The 12,533-nt window shown below is 50.1% G+C and overlaps 1 protein-coding gene and 1 long non-coding RNA gene across 3 annotated transcripts in view; one reads left to right on the forward strand and one right to left on the reverse strand.

Annotated features, from left to right (window-relative positions):
* Positions 1-678: 678 nt before the first annotated feature.
* Positions 679-12,533, reverse strand: part of GSG1L (GSG1 like) — a 94,442-nt gene continuing 82,587 nt past the window's right edge. For both annotated transcript variants that reach the window (XM_075899199.1, XM_075899198.1), the window contains 2 exons: positions 7,144-7,740; positions 679-2,450 (listed from right to left, as the gene is read on the reverse strand). In XM_075899199.1, the coding sequence (XP_075755314.1) occupies positions 7,718-7,740 (23 nt within the window). In that variant the 3' untranslated portion in view covers positions 679-2,450; positions 7,144-7,717. The remainder of the gene's footprint in view (positions 2,451-7,143; positions 7,741-12,533) is intronic.
* Positions 3,205-9,041, forward strand: LOC142818575 (uncharacterized). The gene is made up of 3 exons (XR_012896105.1): positions 3,205-3,485; positions 4,546-4,658; positions 8,025-9,041. It is a non-coding gene; the product is annotated as an uncharacterized LOC142818575 (long non-coding RNA).

A 12,533-nucleotide genomic window follows, 5' to 3' on the forward strand; every position in this document is an offset into this window, starting at 1 on the left:
CCCTTAATCATTCTCACGGCTCTTCTTTGCACCCTCTCCAATTTATCAGCATCTTGAGTTGTGGACACCAGAACTGGACACAGGATTCCAGCAGCAGTCATGTGAGTCCCAAATACAGAGGTAAAACAACCTCTCTGCTCCTAGCCTCTTTGGTCACAGTGTTGCACTGGAAGTCCATGTTCTGCTAATTATCGATATGACTCCCAAATCTTTTCCTGAGTCCCTGTTCAGAATAGAGTTCCCCCTCCTGTAAACATAGCCAACAATCTTCGTTCTGAGCTGTATACATTTACCCATATTAAAACACACATTATTTGCTTACACCCAGCTTACTAAATGATCCAGCTCACTACCATTACTTCTTTACTTACCACTCCCCAAATTTTTGTGTCAGCTGCAAACTTTATCAGTGATGGTTTTATAGTTTCTTCCAGGTTGTTACTAGCAAAATAGCCTATGGGCATGAACGTATCCATGCAGGCACCCTCATAAAACACACCCATTCTACTATATTTACATTTTCAGAGCCCTCCGGCTGCTAGCTTTTAATCCATTTAATACCTGCCAGGTGGTATCCGGATTCTTGACTCTGTGAGCTGAACCGAGTGTGGTCGAATGGGAACAGCAGTGCCAATTGACAGTGCAGCGCACTCTGAAAGGCCAGGTAACTAACTGTACCCACCTTGGTTGGTTCTGCCAGAGCTGAGCTATGTCTTCTCTTCCCAGCTCTGCCAGAGGTGACCTTGAGCAGCTTTGACATTGCTTGACTTGTAAAATGGGGGAAATGAGTGCTAGGGGAGAGCTATGAGGCCTTAGTCAATAGAGAGGGTTGGCAAATGCTCAGAAATAGTAGCAATAATTAGTAGAGAAGGTGAGAACAGAGCTCATAGTCTTTTGGGTGCTATGGCAACGGGCCTTTGGATGGAGAATGGAACTCTCTCTCCAGAAATCCACACCTGCAGCCTGTGAGACAGCCCTTTTGATTTATGTCCTGTCCTGTGAAAACTGGGGTAAGAGGCAGCCCCGCTCCTGCCATGTATTGTGGAGAGTTGCTCCTACACCTTCTGTGGGTGATGATTCTGGTACTTTGGGAGCAGAATGCCACCCTAAGTGCCAGCTAGTCCCGAAAGCTCATGCTCTCAGACAGAGGTGGCTGCAGTGACTGTGGGCCAGAACATACCTCAGGCATGCTCGCAGTCATCTGGAAAGCCAACTCATTTCAGTGATGGCCATGACCTGGATATGGGGGTGGTGGGTCACTTTCTGAGTGGAGCAGATGACCCGGATGAGAGGTGTAAGCAGCAACAATTAAGGAAGGTGCTGGCTACATGGTGATAATCATGCCTAGAAATGCATAGTAGTTAACTGTGGTGATTGTCCTGTCACAGAGATGATCATTACATCCCAAATAAGCATGATGGGAAATACGCAGGCCCTGGCCAGTTCCTTGCTGACCTACACAACTTTCACCTGCTTTGCTGGAGTCTTTTATGGGCTGGCAGCTACCTGGGTCACTGAGGCACCCCCCCGACCCTAGCCCAGTGCAATTTTAACCTACAGTGGCTGGCTGATTTGATGTCTGATGTACTTGCAGACACAAAAGAGGCACAGTTTTCTAACAATTGATGCCATTTAATGAATGATGCACTCTAGAAAATAGAAACTAGCTGGGTGCTGGGATCCAAATGAGAGCCATGCTCCATGGAGCCGTGAGAGGAGGCCTGTTCTCTCTCACACAGTGCCTTCTTTGGCTTATTTTGGCAGCATTTGCTGCTGCTGCTGGAACCAAGGGAACATCAAGATGTTGTAAGAAGCGCTAAGGAGACATTTTCTTTCAAATGTGTAACTGCGCAGAAAGTCTTCCCGGCCTGTCTCCTCAGGAGAGGGGAACAGGACAGACTCCAAGCTCACGAGAGCATTTGCAGACCAAGGCAGCAGACGATGTCACAGTTCAATGCTCTTGAAATCTGTACAGAACGCAGGGTCCCTGGACCTCTGTTGAGGGAGAAGTGGCTTGGTTTTACTGGACTTCTTTCTGGATTCGCTTCTGCACATGTTGTGTCTTTTCCCTCAAGGTCTGGCTGCTGATTCCAGGGAAAAGGCTTTTCAGGATGTTACAGTACACCATGTACAGCTCCGGGTCTATCTTGGGCATGGGGGCTGAGTTTGTATTGCAGGCCTGTTCGGTGATGGAGTACTGCAGCAAGGACACATCGCTGAAAAGAGCCGTGAGGATTTTGTGGGCTGCTTTGTAAGGGTCATTTTCAAACTGCACCATCGCCTTAAGCTCAGTCAGGGTATAGCCATTGTATCGCTTGCTGTCCTCAGCGCGAGGCTGCACAGTCTCCCCGATATGTCTCACCTTCCACTTCAGGCATTTCAGTTCTTGCTTGACATCGTCCAGTTCTCTCTCCATGGCTTGGAATTCCTTCAGGGTTACAAATCGCCTGCTGAAAGAGAGGTTAGTAGAGAGAAGGTGGGAGTCAGTGGATGGTGTTAATCCAAATGCAGCTGCAGGGAGGGATTATCAAAACAGGGTTTGTGACTCTGCACAGGGACCAGCCTCAAATACTGCATGGGGGCACTTAGAGCAGTAGCTAAATGCTTGGATTTGGTCATCAGTGGGGGCTGGGCACTGCCAGAGCGAGGCTCTATCTGACCCTCTGGAAGGTGTGTCCTAAGGGAGCTAACCAGCCAGATCTGGGGGTCACAGTGTAAGTTGGGCTGGGTAGAATCTGCACTATGACTAGGGTAGCACACAGGAGGACTAGGGATCTAGCCAGAACTGGGACGTTCCTGCTGGCACTAGAAAACTGCCTGTTCAAGCTATGCAAGACTCACTGTTGCCCTCTGAGCCCTTTGTCTCGGCTACTTTGAATGGGAGGGCAAAGACAGGCCCACAGCTCAGTGTGCATCATGTGTCCTCCTCTGTGCTTCAGCCCTGGAGGAGGAGAGTCTGTTAAAGCAGCGGGTTGGCAGGGTTTGCCTCAAGCTGTGGCAATTCACGTGGATAGCTATGGAGGTCTCTGGCTCCATCCTTTGTATGTGCGTGTGACAGGGCGTTTGTCCCACACTGGCCCTGTAAGGGTTCAAACTCAGCCAGGGTGGAGCCCGCAGCTGAGGCAGATACAGCCAATTAGGGCCCAGCTGGGGCTTTATAAATAAGGGCTGCTGGAGGGAAGGAGAACAGACACTCACTCTTGCTCTGGCTGGGAGCAGGAGGGACCTGGCTGCTAGGGAAGCTGGAGGCTTCCTGAGACAGAGCAGTGCTGGGGAGGGACAGGCAGGGCTGGGGAGCGCTGGCCTGACCTCTCTCCCAGGCAGCAGGCCCTGAGACAAGGCCTGAGGGGACTAGGGCTGCAGAGAGACAGCGAGGGCAGCAGAAGGCAGCAGGTCAACCCCCTTGCCAAAGCTGAGAGGCCATTTCAGGCTGCAGTTTGTCCCTGAGGCAGGGGCTAGGTGACGACTGGCAGTGGCTCAATGAGGTAAGGTGGGTGTAGGGGAACTGGGGGAGGGGAGGATCCCAGAGGGCAGGGCACAGACACAGGCCAGGACTAGGAGGAAAGGGCACTGCTGGCGGAAAGGGACCCAGGCTGAACCAGCGGGAGACCTGCACCGGAGGCTGGGACACCAACCAGCCAAGGGCACTCTGAGACAGGTGCGCTGATTCCCTTAGTGACCAGTGGGAGGGGCTGCAGCGGTACGTCCCGCCCTGTGACAGCAGGCACTGTGTTGGCTCACTTCGTAAGCACAAAGCCCCAGGCGCCAAGTAGTCCTGGCACGGGGGGGGGGAGGGAATCGCAGATGGGAGGAGGCCTGACCACCGCCATCTTGCCCTCCTTGACCATTATAGTTCTGGGGGAAGAAAAGCATTTTCCCACTGTAAAAGTTTCTATCCTAAGGGTGGAATTGAATAGCCCAGACACCATCCTAGATAAGGAGCTTCGGCTGTGCTGGGCGTGGGGGGAGTTACCAGGGTTACTGCCAGGTCACGTCTGAGCTCAGATTCTCGTGGCGCTCCTTTCTGAGAGCATTGCACATGCCGAGAGGGGGCTTGGGCTGGCACAACCGGGAGGAAGAGGATTCTGAAGTATTTCCTGCTGGCAGCAATAGGAAAAAATCACAAATCCTGGGGTGCGGAGAAAGGGGCCAGTGCTGTGAGTTTTGGCTGCATCCTGCAAATTCAGTGTTTTTTAGCATTTAAACAATGTATGGGCCAGATGCCAAGGGACATATCAGCCATGTACTCTTCAGCACGGCCCTTGGTGCTGGCCTGATTCGGGCTGGCATGGTAGGTTGTGTGGCAGTCTCTCATCTGTCACTCAGATTGGAATAACAACCCACTCATTGATGTCCCTCCCCATCATGGCACTACCTACCACATGTGGAGTCATAGTCTGTCTCCGGAAGGCTGGATGGCTGTGGTGAAGCTAAAGGGGCCTTTCCCTTAAGGGTCGAGCTAAAGCCAACTATCTAGGGCCAAGCTTCTTGCCCTCTGATTGCCGGTTGAGGAGTTGGCCCTACATTTCTATTTTTGTTTTCTAGGTGCGGATGCAGCCAAACCAAGATAAAGAGGCTGACAGGAAACGATGTTGACACAATGGGGAAACAATGCAGCTGGGAACTAGACTTTTTCCACCCCCATTCAGCTCACCAAGGTATGATCTGCAAAACCTTTTGGAAAATCTGTGGGAAGCTTTACTGAAATTTAGCACACTGGTCAGGGACTTCTATTGCATGGCTGGATATCTGCAAACCTGAAAGATGTATACTGGAAACTGGGTATTTTTGTGTTTCAAACAATGTGAGTGGGCATAGAGTGGGCATTGGAGGAGTTAAAATACATTAAAATTAACCCACATGGACATGTGTATGTAGATAGTAATAATCAGTATTTTATCTTTCACAAAAATTCCTTGGAAATTCACTGGCAAATATACATATACAACAATAGGGACTAAATGAGCAGTTACCACTCAAGAGAGAGATCGTGGAGCCATTGTGGATAGTTTTCTGAAAACATCCACTGAGTGTGCTGCAGCAGCCAGAAAAGCAAACCGAATATTAGGAATCATTAATTTCAGAGAGGTAGCCGTATTAGTCTGTAACTGAAAAAAACGTAAAAAATAATGAATAGTCTTGCAGCGCCTTAGACTGTTTCATCTGAAGAAGTGGGTTGTGCTCATGAAAGCTCATGATACCATCTACATCTTTTGTTAGTCTCTAAGGTGCTGCAAAACTATTCATTATTTGTTAAGTTTTTTTTCCCCCAGGAATCATTAAGAAATGGATAGAGAATAAGACTGAGAATATCTTATTGCCTCTATATAAATCCATGGTACACCCACAGCTTGACTACGGTGTTCAGATGTGGTCACCTCATCTCTTTAAAAAAACCACCTTGGAATTGGAAAAAGTTCAGAAAAGGGCAACAGAAATGTTGAGGGGTTAGGAACGGCTGCCATACGAGGAGAGATTAACAAAACCGGGACTTTTCAGCTTAGAAAAGAGACGAAAGGGGGATATGATAGAGGTCTATAAAATCATGGCCGGTGTGGCAGAGCACTACCAAATCTATGACAGCTTCCCAAGGATGGGAAATACCCAAATAAAATGCTTGTGAGATGGCAGAAGTAACTACAGCCAGGAACATGGGAACCTTCTTCTCCAGGATACGGCTGCCTGGTGGGCTGGGAAAATGTAAAGGACCCTGAGCAAGGTGGACAGGGGGTGGAGGGAAGAACTGCTGCTCACCTTGTCTCCATGTAGGGAACGTGTGTGTGTGTGTGTGTGTGTGTGTGTGTGTGTGTGTGTGTGTCCTTGCACCAACTCCTTGATGGGGGAGATCTGACAGATATGGCAACCCCATATAGTAGCTTTGGGGTCTGCTGCATTCAGTCTATGATGAGGCCCTGCAAATCCACAGATATCCCCACTATGCCCTGGGTATCTGCGGACGTGGATGCAGATAGCCATGGCTCATATTTGTGGATACAAACTTATCGGCGCAGGGCTCTATTATGACACTTTAGATAGAATTGTGTTTTACTGCATAGGGGAGGGTTGCCACAGCTCCTCCAGGAACTAAAAACAGTGTGGCGGGGGGAGGGACCAAGGTAAGACCGTGCCAGAGAGAGGTACCCCCCAAGGGGTAGCTTGCCCTCACTGGGTCAAACTGGGCTTTCCAGAGATTAGGAGACAAAACTTTGGGGATAAAAAGCTCATGGCCTTCCCCTTGATTTAGCAAATTGGTTTCAGGGTGGTCCCAAACATTGTGGAAGGGTTGGAAAGACCTTAGCCTACCAGACTGTCCACAGGGATGGCGGGTGATTCCTGGTAGGTGCAGAGAGCATTTAAAATATCCTTGTATGGGTTTTGGTATGTTTTCTCTGTGATGCACGTGTCCTTCTAATAAACATGCTTGCTTTGGGTGAGTCGTGTGGTCACTTGTACCTGCTGGCATGCATGGGCCGTAGCCCTCGGAGAGAAAGCACCGCACAGGCACTAGCCATTAGGCAGACTAGCTTGCTTGGGATAGTACAGTGTATGGCAGGGAACAGGGAAACTTTCACACCTCCAGTGAGAAGGGAGTGGGACACTGCTCAGAGAGAAGAGGAGGTTGGAGGCTTGAGAGCTGAGTGGACCACGGAGAGGGGGTACTGGGGTAGTCATCTTGAAACGGTGACACCCATGACTCTTAAAGTGCAGGCTTTGCAATGAAAGGAGCACTGCAGTGTTTGCAGTTCAAATACAATCTAAGCAATTAGTTAAAAACTGATCACAGCCCGTAGGAGGGGAAACCCAAAGGCGGGTCGCTCTGACCCCAAATGAAAATGCCAGTCCACCCTGTTTCTATTTTCCCAAAGCTGCGGCCAGCAACCTTCCTACCTACTTACGTGGAATGAAGCCACCTCAAAAGGTCTGTCTGCTGCTTGGTTACCAACTGATTTATTGAGCCAAATACAAACTTGACTCCCATCGTGAATCTCCCAGCTACCGCCTTCCTGGCTAGAACTCGGGGTGCTAACTGCTTACTCCATACCCACCTTCTTGATTATTTAAAACAAAGAATAAACAAGCGAGTGGCTTCCATGCTGGGACCTGTCAGGGTCTGTGACCTCAACACATTATCTGGATGCATACCTTTTGCAACGAGGATCTTCGTGAGTCGATTCAAGACTCCTTCCTGTAGATGTGGACCCCGACTTGGAGTAGCCAGCAGATGGTGAGCTATCACTGGGGTCTGCTGTCACTTTAGGCCTTGTGCTTTTCCTGCTTGGAATCAATGCGAGGTCTGATGGTGAGGCTGGTAGAGTTTGTGCAATGTGAGGACTGCAGGAATATGAAGGGGTCAGATTGAGTCCTGCCTGGGATTCTGGGTCTTGCTGTGGATTGGCTGAGCTAGGTATCAGATTAGGCCTGAGGCTGGTGGAATGAGATGATGTATTTGGCCTAGGATTGGTTAAGCTGGAACGTGATGTCGCTAGTTTCGGGTTCATTTGCGCCAATGTTCTAGGTCCAGAGGATGCTTTGGGGGCCAATTGACTGGTGTGAACAGCTTCTGGCATGGGGGGGTTCTGCCCCATGGAGGTCTGGCTGACAGGCTCGGATGAAAGCGAGGCGTTGGTGGAGGTGTCGCTGGAGGCGCTCGATGTAGAACATGGCGATGTTTGCTGCGCATCGTGGCCACTCCTGGTCCTTCTCACTTGAGTAACAGTTAGAGCTGAGTGTTGCGCAGCCCTGAAAAAGACAATCAAATACTCACTTCCCTCCCCAAGCCTGTGCAAAGGGCTGATATGTCAGTACAAATCCCATTGCCCAAGAGTATTACACCACGATTCACCTATCTCTCTTGGAGCACGTTCCCCCAAATTAGTCTCTGAGAAAGAAGCAACTGTACAATAAAGGCTGCAGTGCCTAGGGTTAGGTAGCCCCAGAAACATCCCAGCCACTGTGAGACTCTTACCCAGTGTATCAATGGTTCCTGTCTTCTCACTGACTTCATCTATGGATACCTTTGGTAGGAATCCAGAGAAGCCAGGCAGCGGCAGAGGATCCCACATGAACTGGACTGATGCAAGGGTGACGACATATGGACTGCTAGCTGGACGGGAGTGTGACTGGCTGAAAAGCAGCCCTCCCTGCCCCCCATTCCTAAAGAAGTCACTGCTGCTCGTTCCTGTAAACTCCCTCCTCGGCATGCGCAATGGACTCGGCAGGGCACTGTAACATCTGGTGGGAATTCTGGCCACAAGCAGCTCCACAATCCCCTCCCCAAACTGGCGTCAATGTTAAATGGGTCTGAGGGACACCCGTGTCCTAACAGGCCTTGCAGTGGGCAGTGTTAGGCCCTCGTGGTGGTCTCTGGCTCTGCGGTGGGCCCGGGCTGTGGCATAGCTGGGTGTTGTGACCATGCTTCTGTTGTGGTCAAATCATTACCTCAAAGGTGTGACCAGGCCTGGTCCTCATCCTGGCAGGGTAAGGACCAGTGACAGCCCTGCTCAGAGCCCATGGCTCCTGCCGGGGATAATACTTTCCTTTCTGGGGGCGAGTGTGGGCAGCCCACAGCAGCACTACAACTGTCTGTCATCCTTGGCTATTTATGCCCTGTTCCCTTGACTCTTTCTCGGCAGCACCTTGGTACTTCCGCATGGTTCCCAGATGAAGTGGGAGGAGAACTGGCAAGCTCGGGGAGGGGCGGCACTGACTCATCTCCCCCATATTGCAGCAGGTTTGTGCAATCCCCGGCTATTGCTCAGCTGAGGAAGGGGAGGTCTTTCCTTCTCTTCCTCAGCCACAGGAATGGCAGAGTGCTGAGCAATGGACCAGTTCTAGGTGCTGGGACATCTGACTGCCACAGACGGCCTTCTGCAGGCTGCACGGTCAAACCAGTCTCACTGAGTGGTGTGCGTCACAGATAATCTTCGCTTGGGCTCCTGAGGAGCAGGAGGGAGCATTAAGCACTGCTGCCCTGGCTGAGCTGTATTCAGTCTCTCAAGACTCTGATGCACTGGGATGAAGAGGAAAACAGACACCTGTGATTTGGCTCCTTTGTCCTGTGCTGGAGGTTCAGGGGGCCAGACTCTACCTGTAACCACACCTCTTAGACCCTCCCCAGCCCAGCATATTTGCAGATGGAGTGGTGGTATTGCAGACAGGGGAGATGGTAGGGCAAACTGCAACCCAACCCTTCTCATTCGTTTATTAGTCCCTGGGGGAATTAGAACAGCACCTGGGCAGAGTGGCTCAGAGCTAGTGAGGTTTCAGACCCAGGGAGCCAGATACACTTGCCTCCTCACCCTTCCACTTGGAGATCAACCTCTCTCATAAAGCTGGAAGGGACCTTGAGAGGTCATCAAGTCCAGTCCCCTGCCCTCACAGCGGGACCAAATACTATCCCTGACAGATTTGCCCCACATCCCTAAGTGGGCCCCCTCAAGAACTGAACTCTCAGCCCTGGGTTTAGTAGACCAATGCTCAAACCATTGAGCTATCCCTGCACTAACAGCAGGAGAGAATCCAGCCTCAAGTTTCTAAGTTCACCATCATGCTGTCCAGACTGGCTCAACCTCTAGGCAGACCATCAAAAAGCAGGGCAAATACCCCAGACCAGTGGTATGTTCTATGAATACATTTCACCAACTCAGTAACAAATGTGCACGCTTGGGTCACTGTGACCATCTTCCCGTGGAGTCACAGACAGTCTCCCCCCCCCCCGTGGAGTCACAGACAGTCTCCCCCCCCCCCCCCATGAGCGTTGCAGTCCACCTGGCCACCCAGGGCTGTGTGATAAATGATCAGCTCCACCAAAGGTCACAAAATATTCAGGTTACTCCCAGTCCCAAGAGACCAGCCACTTACCATGAGTCAATCCGTGCCTTAAATCTCACAGCTAACATAATGCCAGTCCTACAGTAACCTAACTAAGAATGTATTAGCTAGGGAACAGAAAGGAGAGGTATTTATGGGTTAAAGCAGGCAACTGAGAAGCACAAATGAGTTTTAGTCTGTGATTCCAAAGGCAACCGAGTCAATTCAAACTGTCTGTCAGGGCTAATCACACCAAGCAGCGTGGCAATCTACCTACATTTAGGAATCTTTTCCCCTCAGAGTCCAGATAACATAAAAGAGATTCAGTTTCTCCTGGTCAGGGATTTTTGTCCCCTTCACTCTGGAGTCCAGCCTAGTGGGATGAATTCACGAGTAGGTCTCGCTTTCCTGGAGGGAGCTAGGAATGCAGTCAACAGGAGACAGGCAGAACAGTGGAGAAGCCAGAACATGCCCTCTAAGGTTGAGCAGAGCACTCCAGAAAAGTCCTGTGACTCAGTAGGGCTGGGAAGGAAGTCCTGGCCTGCTTCTCATTGGAAGGAAGTGATGTCACTTCATACCATCACAGGAGATTAGCCCGGAACCAACCCAGCAGCTTGTCGCCAATTGGCTGGAAAGTTACAGGGAGAGCCCTGGGAGGGGTGGGCAGGTGGTGGGCCTGAGGGTGAGGTCAGGTGCACGGTGCCTTTGGTGCCACAGATGGGGCTGGATGGGTATTCAGTGCCCTTGCTGATTTGGGTGGGGCAGAGGGGTAGTCAGTGCTCTTGGTGGCCCTTGCAGTTTGTGGCTCAGCGTTGCACCTTGTTTTCTGCAGGAAGGAGCCCACCTGTATCTGGGGCATAGCGGTAGCCAAGCAGTCTAGACCCTAGAGAGGCGTGGGACTTCCCAGGGAGCAGGAACCAAATGCCAGACAGCACAGCAGCTCCCAGGACTGCACAGGACTCTAGCGTCAGCACTGCAGAGTGGGAAAGAAGGTACCTTGTGCTAGTGGGGCTAGTGGTTGAGAGCATTAACCTGTATATTTAGGTGCAGGGCCCATTGTACCTTTGCTACGGGGGTGCACATGTGACTCCCTCCTTTGAATCATCCTCCATATGGACAGAAGCTTGTCTCAGCTCAGCTAGAAGTATGGATTTTTTGACGGCAGCTTTTATTTCTGGGGTTAATTCCTGTCACCCCAAGAGGGATTGGAGCATAGTGGGAGCTTAGTGGCATGGGATCTGGGAGTCATTACACCAACAGCAGGGCCCTCTCGCCACGCAGACATCCCCAGCCAAAAGCCATGGCTAAAATATTCTTTACTGCATCTCCCTGTTCTACTATCCTCTTGTGAATAATCTAAGGTCTAAAGGATCATAAACCTTCAACAGTTTCCAATCACAGTCCGCTACAAACTGCAATCTTGAACAGAAGGGGAAAGCCTCCAGTAAAAGAGTCCTGCTGCAAAAATTCCTGCTGCAAAAATTCCTCCCCTTTTCCATTACAGGTACAACTCTACACTGCATAAACAGCAACTTTTAAAGGCTTCAGAAATCCAGGGTAGGCGTTGTATTTGAAATCTATTGTAATACACATTTTTCTGCTATACGGACAGGTTTAAGCAACTGTGGCGGGGAAGGAGTATAAACTCAGAAACCTGTCCATTTTCTCAGGACTAATTTGACATTTACGATAACGTATCAATAGTAAATGGCTTCATCATTTCAAAATTTCTCTGAGGACAACACCATAGACTGTAATAAATCCGACCTTGAATTTTGTGCATTGGGGCCTCTGATAGAGTTTAAAGATCAATTTTAAAATAAATATCTAGGGACATGAACAGTCTAAGAAAGCATTTATATGGAAGCTCAAAAAATCTGTTGCCCTTAAAGGAGATTGCATTTTTTCTATACACCTAATCCACTGTTCATCTTCTAAAGGGGCTTAGAAATCCACCTCCTATCATCTTCTAACTGGAATTAATGCCCTCAGACTTGCTTTGATTGAAAACCCATCGAAAGCAGAAACTCAGTATGAGACATGGCAACTCTGACAGGCGTGAGAATTCCCAAGGAGACTGCAGCTCTCTTTCATCCGTGTCATCCCTGCACCTGATTTCAGAGCAGTCCTGGCTCTCGTTCTAGTCAACGGAGCTGCGGTTGCTCGGTGCTTCTGAGCAGCCTGCCCTGTATGATTGTTCTCTAGGGTGAGATATTCACAGGCCAGGCACCCACAACTCCCTGTGGATGCAGCAGGGACTCAGCACCTCAGGAAACCAGGCCTGAGAGGTCTTGTAAAAGATGCACATTGAGTCTGGTTGAGTGAGTCCATTTCTGGAGTGGTAAGGTCATACTCTGCCCATGTACCTGGTTCAGTGCCATTCAGCATAGAATCATAAGGGTGGAAGAGACATCAGGAGTCATTGGGTTCAGCCCCCTGCCCATCTAAATCATTAGCCAGGACTGCCAAGCCGGGACTTAAAAACCTTCCTACAGATGGAGATTCCACCCCCTCCCTGGGTAGCCCATTCCAGCACTTCCCCACCCTCCTAGGGAAATAGTTTTTCCTAATATCCAACCTGGACCTCTCCCACTGTAACTTGAGACCATTGCTCCTTGTTGTGTCATCTGTTACTACTGTGAACAGCCTCTCTCCATCTTCTCTGGAACCTCCCTGAACAACTGCTTCAGGAAGTTGCAGGCTGCTATCAAATCCCCTTTCAC

Source organism: Pelodiscus sinensis, chromosome 16, assembly GCF_049634645.1.
Source record: "Pelodiscus sinensis isolate JC-2024 chromosome 16, ASM4963464v1, whole genome shotgun sequence".
NCBI classification, from domain to species: Eukaryota; Metazoa; Chordata; order Testudines; family Trionychidae; genus Pelodiscus; species Pelodiscus sinensis.